Below are 12,208 nucleotides of genomic sequence, written 5' to 3'. Positions count from 1 at the left end.
ACAATGATTTTCCTATAAAAATAACTAGGAAAAAATATTTGAAAAGAAACTAGAAAGAGCCACAAGACAACTAAGCAGAAGCAAGGGTCATCTATGGAAGAATATCAGTTAGAAAGGGCTAACTCAAAAATAATTGCGGACTTAAGATGAAACAAGCAAACCCTCATGTTAACGCTTAAAAACATTCTCTAGAAAGCTCCTATGGAAGCACAAATTTATTTGCGGGGAAATGCAGGAAAGATGAGAAAAGGCCAATTCCAGCAGGAAAAGCACAATGGAAATTCTTAGAAAAACAACAGCTATTCATCACATGAAGTTTTGAGTCTGTGCCTGAGAGAGAGCTTGGCTTCCTTCTTGTACTATTAAGATACATATTCTTAGATTCACTAGTTTGGGATGTGGCATTATAGCTGTAACATTCATATCAAGCATGTTGAAGACAAGTAAAGCAGAGAAAATTTGCCCTTTTTATGTAAATACAGCAGCATAGAAAAGAACTGAGTTCAATTTTTTCATTTACTGTAAGTTCCCTGAGCATATACAATACATATGGCTTGGTACTTTGAGAAAGACACACAATACAGGACCCAGTTCCTCTCTCGAGAAACTTCCAAGCTGTCTGGAGAGCTGTTCAAAACCAAAAAGTAGGTGACTATACCCAGTTACTATGTTAAGGCATTCACCATGGGGAAAGGTAGCTTTTGCACACCATTTCATTCAGCCTAATTAACTGATTACCCTTGGAAAATAAGTGTAACAATCCCAAATCTTTTGAATTTAGAAAAGAAAAATTACTTCAGTTCAGTTCAGTTGAGTCGCTCAGTCGTGTCCGACTCTTTGTGACCCCATGAATCACAGCACGCCAGGCCTCCCTGTTCATCACCAACTCCCGGAGTTCACTCAAACTCATGTCCATCGAGCCGGTGATGCCATCCAGCCATCTCATTCTCTGTCGTCCCCGTCTCCTCCCACCCCCAATCCCTCCTAGCATCAGACTCTTTTCCAGTGAGTCAACTCGTCGCATGAGGTGGCCAAAGTACTGGAGTTTCAGCTTTAGCATCAGTCCTTCCAATGAACACCCAGAATTGATCTCTTCTAGAATAGGGATATATATAATATCCTCTAAAAAGTCCTAAATAGCATCTCAAGTGTGTGAAAAGTTGGTGTCAGTCGTTCAGTTGTTTCTGACTTTTTGCGACCCCATGGACTGTAGCCCACCAGACTCCCCTGTCCATGGGATTTCCCAGGCAAGAATATTGGAGTGGTTAGCCATTCCCTTCTCCAGGGGTTCTTCCTAATCCAGGGATCAAACCCGGGTCTCCTGCATCGCAGGCAGATTCTTTACCATCTGAGCCACCAGGGAAGCCCCATCTCGAGCCAGCAGCTAAAAAAAAAATAGCCAGAGGTCTTTACAGCTTGACTTGGAGCAGATAAAAAAGAAAATCTATTCTTCAGGGAATTCTGGGGAATAAGGCCCAAACAATGAAGATATCTTCTATAAGAAGCCTCTTATCTACATCTGATTAGATGGCTCAACTAAGAGAAGTTTGAGAGCTTTGTTTTGCCTCATCCCCAGTGCTCTGGAGAAGCTTCTTTTCTCTATAATACTCAATTGACAGTATATGTACATACATGTATACAAGATCCTGGGCTAGGCAAATTCACAATAATTGAAGATGCCCTCCTTGCCCTTAAGGAATGAACAGTCTACTCCTGGAAATAAGATAAATACTAAAGATAAATGAGAAACACCAAAATGAACATTAGATACTATCACATAATATATCAGGGAGAAAAAAAGAAAAGGAGAAAGGGAGACAAGTGACCAGCAATGGAGTTGCCAGTGTTAAAAGAGCAGGATAGGAGGAGTAAGGAATAGGAGCAGAAAGGTGGGTAATGTAGCTAATAAAACCCATGTAAAATCCATGTAAAGGAGAGGGAAGAAAATTCACACAGTATCTCAAGGTGGAAGACAGAAGAAAAAGTCACACATATCACAGTAGGGCTGAAAGAGGAAGTGCTGTGGGAAAATGGAAAATAAACAAGAATAATGCTACTATGCTGATGAGAGACTGTAGACGATTCTATGTTTCACATGCTGGGAACAGTTATAATTTTAGTGATTATGACAGCCATAGGGAAGTCCAAAGAAAGAAGAATTGCTAGGTTTATATACCACAGCCAGAACTGTGGTATGGCAAACAAGGAAGAGACTTAAAAAAACTGTTTTATAGCTGACTTTGCATGAGTGAAAAAAGAAACACATGATCTCACTCTGATGTCAATACAACAGAGAGGGAATAAATGAGGTTTATAATGTTGAGAGAGGCAACCAGTGAGAAATCTGACACCACTAGCTCTTCTGGAAGCCCCAGTTCTTCAGCTTCCAGGACACCACTATCTCATTTCTCCTTCCTCTTCTCTGTTCACTGCTTCTTAGTCCCCTTTGTCCACTCTTTAAATACTGGTGCGCTCCGGGCCCTACCCCAGGCCCTTTTCTCACCCTACACATTCTCCCTAAGCTTTCTCATCTACACCTATGGCTTCAACTGACCAAAATATTTCTCCAGCCGAGGCTTCCTCCATGAGTTCCAGGTTCAAGCTTCTATCTTTTGTAATGTTCTTCCTACCTGTCCTGTAAGAACTTCAAATATAAGCTTGTTCATAACTGATAGAGTATCTCCTGTCCTATTGAGTAGCACGCCACTTATCCAATCACCCAAGACAAGTCTTGGTTCAACCTCCTTAATATCGTCCATCTATCCTTCTGTTACTGTCTTAGCCCAAACCCTCATAATCTTAACCTTTAAGTATTTTAGTAAAGTTTCCTAAGTGGTACTATAAGCAGCAACATATTAAAAGCCAAGAGGATTGGAATGTTCCCCAATAAAGAGAGTCATCCTATGTCTCAGATGCACTATAAAACTCACAATTTCACTCCAATCACAAATTGCACAGAAATTTTAATATATTTTCTTTTTGACCCACTTGTGCCCACCTTCCCCCAAAATAAGTTTAACCTTGTGAGAGAGTAGACCTTTGCAGACAAGAAATTGACACTCAGAGAAGCTAAGTGATTGGCTTAGTCCTTCAGAAATGATAGCATATATTTTACTTTCCTTTCCTAGATCAGGAAAAAAATTGCTTAAATTTAAGAGGAAAAAAGGAAATAGCAAGTTTTTAAAGTTACAATCATAATATACTAAATTCTGTGTCATATGCAAGCAATTCAACTAACATTTATTCATTTTTATTATTAATTAGATGAAGGTAGAATATTTTATTCCATAAAACAAAAAGGATTAAAAGCACATGTCCTTATCATCAAAAGCAGGTGACTTAAGTGGGGAGGCTCCAGAGGGAGGAGATATATGTGTAATTATGGCTGATTTGTGATATTGTACAGCCAGAAACCAACAAAACATTGTAAAGCAATTTTCCTCCAATTTAAAAATAAATTTAAAAAAATTTAAAAAATAAATAAAGACAGCAATTTGAATAGAGTATTTAATATAGGTGACTTAGAAACACAAACACAGTCCTCACATGCATAACCACATTCCTTCAAGGAGCCTTCTGAGAATTGAAGAAACATTAAGTTAGGTTTAATATCATACTAAGTATGTTATACTATAGCTAATTCTGACTAGTAGGTAAATCTGACTAGGTATATTTTCACCCATATAAACTGAGAGTTTAATTCATAATTCATCTCTGAAAATATATTACAAATCTGGGAGAGAACAAAACTGCAGATCACTTTACTGTAGCAGGTGTGTGAACCTACTACACACCTCATCTGTTCCTCTCTTTCGTTTTCAAAAAAATACTTAACATGCTGTTAAAATGTGTTTCTGAATATTTAATATGTTTTATAAATCTTATATATACACAAAATCTTTAGCCTCTACTTGTTTAATCCAATGTGATTACCTTGGAAATATTATCGAATATTGTAGGCATGCTGTGACTGCAAAGTACTTACAACATAAAATCTTGTTCCCAGGAAGGTTGATCGCCACGAACTGCTACAGTTGTACTCTTCACATTTTGCACTTTCAGGGTCACATATGTGTTAAATTTGTCTTTGAAAAAATGCAAAACAAAGATATAATACTTAGTGCTCAGATGGTGATCCAATCTCACAAAGTCCTTGGAATTAAGTAATGTCCAAATTATACTATTACATGTAAGGAAAAACTGAAATTATATATTCTACAATATAGCATCATTTTAAACATAGAGGTACAAAAAAATTATAAAACACATACTATTCTCAAAAGCATAAGCTATAATAGTGTTTTTCAAATTCAAAGACACACATGCACACACATATAAACAAAAGTGAAAGCTTTATGAAATGCAAGATGTGATACCTCGGTATTTTCTATTCTAATTTAATTAAAATGTTAATCATAACCACCTAAGTTGACTTTATAGCCCACTTGCAGTTTGAAAAAATAATAATCTAATTGATCTTATGGAAAAGATGTTATGCAAATTAATATATAAAGAAGTAAGTACCACAGAGAAAAAGTGCTAAAAGAAGGCAGAAGAGGAAACAGTTACCTCTAGTTGTTTACAGTGACAAACACGGAGGAAAAACCCTCATAACGGAAATGGATTTCAAGCTCAATCTATTTACCTTGGCCTAGAGCACAACTTACATAAAAAGAAATACTATCACAGATTCGAGAAAACAAAATTCTCTAACCTGAGAGTATAAATTGAGTACCAAACAAAGGTAGGTGGCCTGGATCTCAAAACTCAGAAATCTGACCTAACATAGCACATTTTGTTACTTCCTTTGTATCAGCCATGATTAGAGACACTGAATTGAGAGCTCACTTTTCTATGTAAGAAGTTAATCATGACTTTATAAAATGAAGAAAAAAAAAAGACTATCATTTTTGATTCATCAAATAGTCAAAGATCACTTAAAACAGCTGCCAATGTTAGAGGTGTAAGAAAATGGGCACTGTCATGTACTTCTATTAGAAGGTAAATCTTTCTCTTAAGCATCATAAAAAACTATGGAGTTTTATACCCATAATTGTAACTACAGTTATATCAAAGGTATATGAGGATACAAGCCCACCCATGTGAGGGAATTCCCATCCATATTTGGTAGTAGAAAGGCAGTATACCAATGAGCTGTTTTCTAGCATAGGATTTTGTACTCCATTCCCATATTCAACCATAGCTGGCCAGACCAAAAGGAGATGCCACCCAAAAGCAGCCAGTCAGTTAATGAGCTAACCAAAAGCCGAGACCAATATGATTTCCTCGCAAAAGATTTTCAATAGAGAAAATAGAGAAATAGTGGCAAATTACTGACGCTGAAGCTCAAAGGAGAGGCACATAAATTTCACTGGAGTAGCTATTATGGGGTATATGCAAGACAGGTAAGCATAAAAAGCCTGCTGGAAGAGAAAGTAGAGCAAAAAAGCTCAGAAAGAGAAGTCCTAACCTGTAGCCACTGGAGAGAGCAGTAGGCTCAGAAACTACTTTAGTTCCTGTTGCATCCAGGTTTGGTTTTTTAGATTTTTCTTGGGTTCCCAGTATGTTCTCTTCCCCCATAATCCACAGTACTCTCCTTCTGACCTCGGCAGTAATCAGAGTAAGTCTTTGTAACTAACTTGATATTCAGTTAAGAAAATGTGTATTAAAATAAGGAGATACCCTTTTCACCTTCACATGAGCAAAGATTAAAAAATTTCATGCTATTTAATGTTGTTAGGGATTTGGGAAAATAAACACTCATATACTTTTGGCCTGATTATAAGCTAGCAAAACCTTTCAGAGGCACACTTTGGCAGTAGCTACTAAATTTGTTTAAAATACATACCTTTGGCTCAGCAATTCTCTACTTTTGGACTCCAGCATTAAAATTTATTTTCAAAAGCAGGCAACAATAAATGCATTAAGAAGATGTATTGCTTATGGCAAAAAAATAGAAATGACCTGAATATTCAATCAGGGACCTAGGGTACAACAACATTCTGTATACTTTTCTTTTTTTTTACAGTAGGTTCTTGTTGGTTATCTGTTTTAAATATAACAGTCTGTGTACAACATTTTGAAAGAAAGAACCAGATATATGTATACATACACATACCCAAGAAGAAATTTTATGATGTGTTGTTGGAAAAAAAGCAGGTTGCACAAAGACAAGTGTAGCTGATTCATTACTGTATACATGCACATACACAGAAAAAGTCTGAAAAGGTGTATAAAAACCTCAAAACAGTTACTTCTGAGAAGTAGAACTAAGTTGGCCAATAGGTAAGGAGACTAACTTTTCACTAGATTGATAGAGATTTCTTTGATGTTTTATAAAAGCACTGGCTTTTTTTTCAACTTTCTGAGGTATAACCGGCAATTTAAAATTATATATATTTAAGATGTACAATCTGATGATTTTGTATATGTACACAAAGTGAAATAATTATCATAATCAAGAATATTCACATTCCTCACCACCTCATAATTACCATTTCCTCTGTTTGTGTGAGAGTTGAGAACATTTAAGAGCCACCCTCTTAGCAATTTGAAGCATATAATATTTGTTGAATGTAGACAGATTATTGTACATCAGATCTCCAGAAATTATTCATTTTGCATAACTTTGCACCCCCTTGACCAACATCTTTCCACATTGACTTTTTAATTAATTTAATGAACTTAGTGAATTTAACTAATTTAACCAATCAATCAAATGACATTTATGTTTTTTTGAAAGAATGTTTTTAAATCATAGCAAGTATGGGGAGAAGTTCGTAAGAATTAAAGGCTGGCCTTACCTGGTGAACCCTGGAATTTGGCTCTTTTAACTGCAAGAGAAAAGAAGAGGACACCATGAAGAATTCCTGCAAATTAATTTATTTAACCAGCATTTCTTTAGTAAATCAGTTTTTGCCAACATTAGAGTTAGGACTAGATTTTTAAGTCTAAGTCATTAGAGAAAAAAGCTGAGACTTCTAATCAAAACTTGAATGCAGAGTTAGAAGGGTCCTTAAAAGTCATCCAATCTAATCCCATACTCCAAGAAAACATCTTTTTTTGTTGTTTTGTTTCAAACTAGTTTATTGAGAGGTTCCATTTTCACTCAATAGATTTTACGTATTTCTTACATGCTTCTTCACTCATTAGTTCATCTAGTTCTGAAGGTTTACTGAATGTCATCTTGATCAGCCAACTATCTTCGTAACAAGATTTGTTGACAAGTCCTGGATTTTCTGCTACAGCTTTATTAACTTCAGTTATTTCAGATAGAGGAGAATAGAGTTCACTAGCAGCTTTCACACTTTACAAAGCACCAAACTCTTCTTGTCAATTTTGTCCCAACTTCAGGCAGACTACAGTAAACAACATCTCCCAAAGCTTCTTGTGCAAAATTGCTGATTCCCACTGTTCCAAGCCTTTGACTGTGTGGATCACAATAAACTGTGGAAAATTCTGAAAGAGATGGGAATACCAGACCACCTGACCTGCCTCTTGAGAAACCTGTATGCAGGTCAGGAAGCAAGTTAGAACTAGACATGGAACAACAGACTGGTTCCAAATAGGAAAAGGTGTACGTCAAGGCTGTATATTGTCACCCTGCTTATTTAACTTACATGCAGAATACGTCATGAGAAATGCTGGGCTGGAAGAAGCACAAGCTGGAATCAAGATTGCTGGGAGAAATATCAATAACCTCAGATATGCAGATGACACCACCCTCATGGCAGAAAGTGAAGAGGAACTCAAAAGCCTCTTGATGAAAGTGAAAGAGGAGAGTGAAAAAGTTGGCTTAAAGCTCAACATTCAGAAAACTAAGATCATGGCATCTGGTCCCATCACTTCATGGGAAATAGAAAGGGAAACAGTGGAAATAGTGTCAGACTTTATTTTTGGGGGCTCCAAAGTCATTGCAGATGGTGATTGTAGCCATGAAATTAAGACACTTACTCCTTGGAAGGAAACTTATGATCAACCTAGGCAATGGCAACCCACTCCAGTACTCTTGCATGGAAAATCTCATGGGTGAAGGAGCCTGGTGGGCTGCAGTCCATGGGGTCACGAAGAGTTGGACACGACAAAGTGACTTCACTTTCACTTTTCACTTTTATGCATTGGAGAAGGAAATGACAACCCGCTCCAGTGTTCTTGCCTGGAGAATCCCAGGGACGGGGGAGCCTGGTGGGCTGCTATCTATGGGGTCGCACAGAGTCGGACACGACTGAAGAGACTCAGCAGCAGCAGCAGACAGCATATTAAAAAGCAGAGACATTACTTTGCCAACAAAGGTCTGTATAGTCAAGGCTATGGTTTTTCCAGAAGTTCATGTATGGATGTGAGAGTTGGACTGTGAAGACAGCTGAGCGCCAAAGAATTGATGCTTTTGAACGATGGTGTTGGAGAAGACTCTTGAGACTCCCTTGGACTGCAAGGAGATCCAACCAGTCCATTCTAAAGGAGATTAGTCCTGGGTGTTCATTGGAAGGACTGATGCTAAAACTGAAACTCCAATACTGTGGCTACCTCATGTGAAGAGCTGACTCACTGGAAAAGACTCTGATGCTGGGAGGGATTGGGGGCAGGAGGAGAAGAGGACGGCAGAGGATGAGATGGCTGGATGGCATCACCGACTCAATGGACATGAGTTTGGGTGAACTCCGGGGGTTGGTGATGGGCAGGGAGGCCTGACGTGCTGTGATTCATGGGGTCGCAAAGAGTCGGACAGGACTGAGCGAATGAACTGAACTGAACTGTTCCAACACCATTTTCTATTGTTACCCATTTGTGTTTTTCTGTGAATTTCCAGACCCGACAGCTGAGCGGGACCGGTGCGCAGCGCCTGCTCGAAGTCCACAGGGCCACGGCGAGCAGGGCGCGTTGGGCCCCGGGGCATTGAGTGCCGGGATGGCGCGCAGGCTGCCGACCGAGGCCCGCACGCTCAGGCCCCCCTCGGAGTGCTGTGTTCCCAGCGGGGCAGAGTGTCTCCTTGCAGCGCCTAGAGCATCCCAGCCAGTGGGGGTGGGGTGGGGCCAAGAAGACATCTCTTACAGCCTCCTGGCAAAAAGGTCAAGGAAACTAAATTATTCCTACGGCAGGCACCCAAATTCATGTCAGATAACTTTCTAAGGTTTAAATTATTTATATTCTTTATTTAAAACCCATCATAGGAACTCCTCCATTCCATTCATGCCAAAATAAGAGATAATAGGCTAAATCTGGGACAAGTTTTAAATAAGAGTGAAAAGTAACTATTTTCTGGGAATAAGCAGATATGAGAAGAATTCCTGTTCAAATAAAAGCTATCCAAACTAGAAGAGAAAAGGTAAAACTGTCATTATATGCAGATAACATGATACTACATATCAAAAACCCTTAAAGCTCAACACAAAAATCACTAGAACTGATAAATGAATTCAGCAAGGCAGCAGGATAGGAGATTAACATACAGAAACTGGCTGCATTTCTTTTCACTAACAATGAAATATCAGAAAGGGAAAGTAAAAAAACAATCCCTTTTAAAATCGCATCCAAAAAAAAAAAATTACTTAAGGTACTTCCCTGGTGGTCCAGTGGCTAAAGACTCCATGCTCCCAATGCAGGGGGGCCAGGTTTGATCCCTGGTCAGTGAACTAGATCCCACATGCTGCAATTAAGAGTTCACATGCCAAAACTAAGACCCAGTGCAGCCAAATAAATAAATATTTTTTAAAAACAAAACTTAAGAGTAAACCTCACCAAGGAGATGAAAGGCTTATAGGTAGAGAAGTATAAAACACTTACAAAGGAAACTGAAGATGATTTAAAGAAATGGAAAGATACCTTATGCTCTCGGATTGGAAGAATCAATATTGTTAACATGGCTATACTACCTTAAAGCAATCTGCAGGTTTAATGGAATCCCTATCAAATTACCCATGACTTTTTCCACAGAACTAGAACAAATAATGCTAAAATTTATATGGAATTATAAAAGACCAAGAACTGCCAAAGCAATCCTGAGAAAAAGAACAATGTAGGAGGTATAACCGGAGAAGAAAATGGCAACCCACTCCAGTATTCTTGCCTAGAGAATCCTGTGGACAGAGGAGCCTGGGGGCTGCTGTCCAGAGGGTCGCACAGAGTCGGACATGACTGAAGTGACTTAGCATACATTCATGCATTGGAGAAGGAAATGGCAACCCACTCCAGTATTCTTGCCTGGAGAATTCCAGGGACAGAGGAGCCTGATGGGCTGCTGTCTATGGGGTTGCACAGAGTTGGACACGACTGAAGCGACTTAGCAGCAGCAGCAGGAGGTATAACCATCCCAGACTTCAGACAATACTACAAAGCTACAATCAAAATGGTGTGGTATTGCCACAAAAACAGATGTGTGGATAAGTGGAATAGAGAGCCCAGAAAATAAACCCACATACCCACAGGCAATTAATCTTTGGCAAAAGAGACAAGAATATACAGTGGGGAAAAGAGTTTCTTTGGCAACTGGTGTTGGGAAATTTGGACAGCTGCATGTAAATCAATGACATTAGAACACTGCCTCACTCTACACAAAAATAAACTCAAAATAGTTTAAAGACTTAAATATAAGTTATGATACCATAAAACTCCTAGAAGAGAACATAGGCAAAACATTCTCTGACATGAATCATATCAATGTTTTCTTAGGTCAGCCTCCCAAGGCAATAGAAATAAAAGCAAAAAATAAGTAAATGGTATGCAATCAAACTTACTAGCTTTTGTACAGCAAAAGAAATCATAAACAAAAAGACAGCCTACAGAATGGGAGAAAATACTTGCAATTTTATGACCAACAAGGGTTTAATTTCCAAAATATACAAAGAGTTCATATAACTCAATAACAAAAAACAAACAACACAATCAAAAAATGGGCAGAAGACTTTCTAAAGAGAGATTTCTCCAAAGAAGACAATGAGATGGCCAACAAGCACATGAAAAGATGCTCAACATCACTAATTATTAGAGAGGAATGTAAATCAGAACTAAAATAAAGTATCAGAAAAGCCTCACTAAAAAGCCTACAAACAACAAATGCTGGAGAAGGTGCAGAGAAACGGGAACTCTACTACATTGTTGGTGGGAGTGTAAACAGGTGTAGTCACTATGGAGAACAGTGTGGAGGGTCCTTAAAAATCTAAAAATAGAGCTGCCATATGATCCTGCAATTCCAATCCTGGGCATATATTTGAAGAACTATAATTCAAAAGATACATGCAAGGGCTGGTTTATTTTGCTATACAACAGAAATGAATACAACATCGTAAGGCAACTATACGCCAATAAAAATTAATTTTTAAAAATAGATATATGCACTCATATCCTCATAGCAGCACTATTTACAATACCCAAGACAGGGAAACACCCTAAATGTCCATCAACAGATGAATGGATAAAGATATGGTACAATACATACAGTGAAATATTACTCAGCCATAAAAGGAATGAAATAATGCCATATGCAGCAACAAGGATGGAGTTTGAGATTGTCATACTAAGTGAAGTCAGAAAGAGAAAGACAAATACCATATGATATCACTTATACATGCAATCTAAAATATGACACTAATGAACTTACCTATGAAACAGAGACTTAGAGACATAGAGATCAGATTTGTGGGTGCCAAGGCGGGGAGGTGGTGGTGATGGGATGAATTAGAAGTTTGGAACTAGCAGAAGCAAACTATTATATATAGAGAATGGATAAACAACAATGTCCTATTGTAGAGCACAGGAAACTATGTTCAATATCCTGAGATAAACCATAATGGAAAAGAGTATGAAAAAGATTGTATATGTATGTATAATTGAATCACTTTACTGTACTTCAGAAATTAACACAGCATTGTTAAATCAACTATACTTCCATAAAATAAACTGTCTTTTAAAAAAGAGAGAGAGAGAGTGTTCCAGTCCAAATGATCACACAAAGTTTGGTTTCCAAAACATCAGTGGAGAACTGCCTAAGACAGAATCCCACGCTGGGACTGTAGCATGCCAGCTCTTAGGAAAGATCAAAGACCACACAAGCAGGAAAACTGCTAAACTCCAGAAAGTATCAACTATCTTTCTGTCAAAGAAGATTAAGGCTAAATGCCACAGGAAGAAAGAAATCCTAAGACACAATACTACTTAGGAAACTCAGAGTACAGATCTGCCATTATCCTTGTTCTGCGTTACAACTAAAAGC

The 12,208-nt window shown here is 38.1% G+C and overlaps 1 protein-coding gene across 3 annotated transcripts in view; it reads right to left on the bottom strand.

The window, feature by feature from the left end:
* Window positions 1-12,208, bottom strand: part of UNC13B (unc-13 homolog B) — a 227,491-nt gene that overhangs the window by 168,893 nt on the left and 46,390 nt on the right. For 2 of the 3 annotated variants that reach the window (XM_088837952.1, XM_055426973.2), the window contains exons 2-3: window positions 6,804-6,833; window positions 3,986-4,085 (exon numbers count right to left, since the gene is read on the bottom strand). In XM_088837952.1, coding sequence (XP_088694078.1) covers window positions 3,986-4,085; window positions 6,804-6,833 — 130 coding nt within the window. Of the gene's footprint in view, window positions 1-3,985; window positions 4,086-5,470; window positions 6,015-6,803; window positions 6,834-12,208 lie in introns of those variants that run through there. The other variant, XM_055426974.2, reaches the window with a different exon arrangement.

This window comes from Moschus berezovskii, chromosome 7 (genome assembly GCF_049115385.1).
Source record: "Moschus berezovskii isolate FMDL1 chromosome 7, NW_MosBer_1.0, whole genome shotgun sequence".
Classification (NCBI taxonomy): domain Eukaryota; kingdom Metazoa; phylum Chordata; class Mammalia; order Artiodactyla; family Moschidae; genus Moschus; species Moschus berezovskii.
This window is presented reverse-complemented; position numbering and strand designations above follow the sequence as displayed.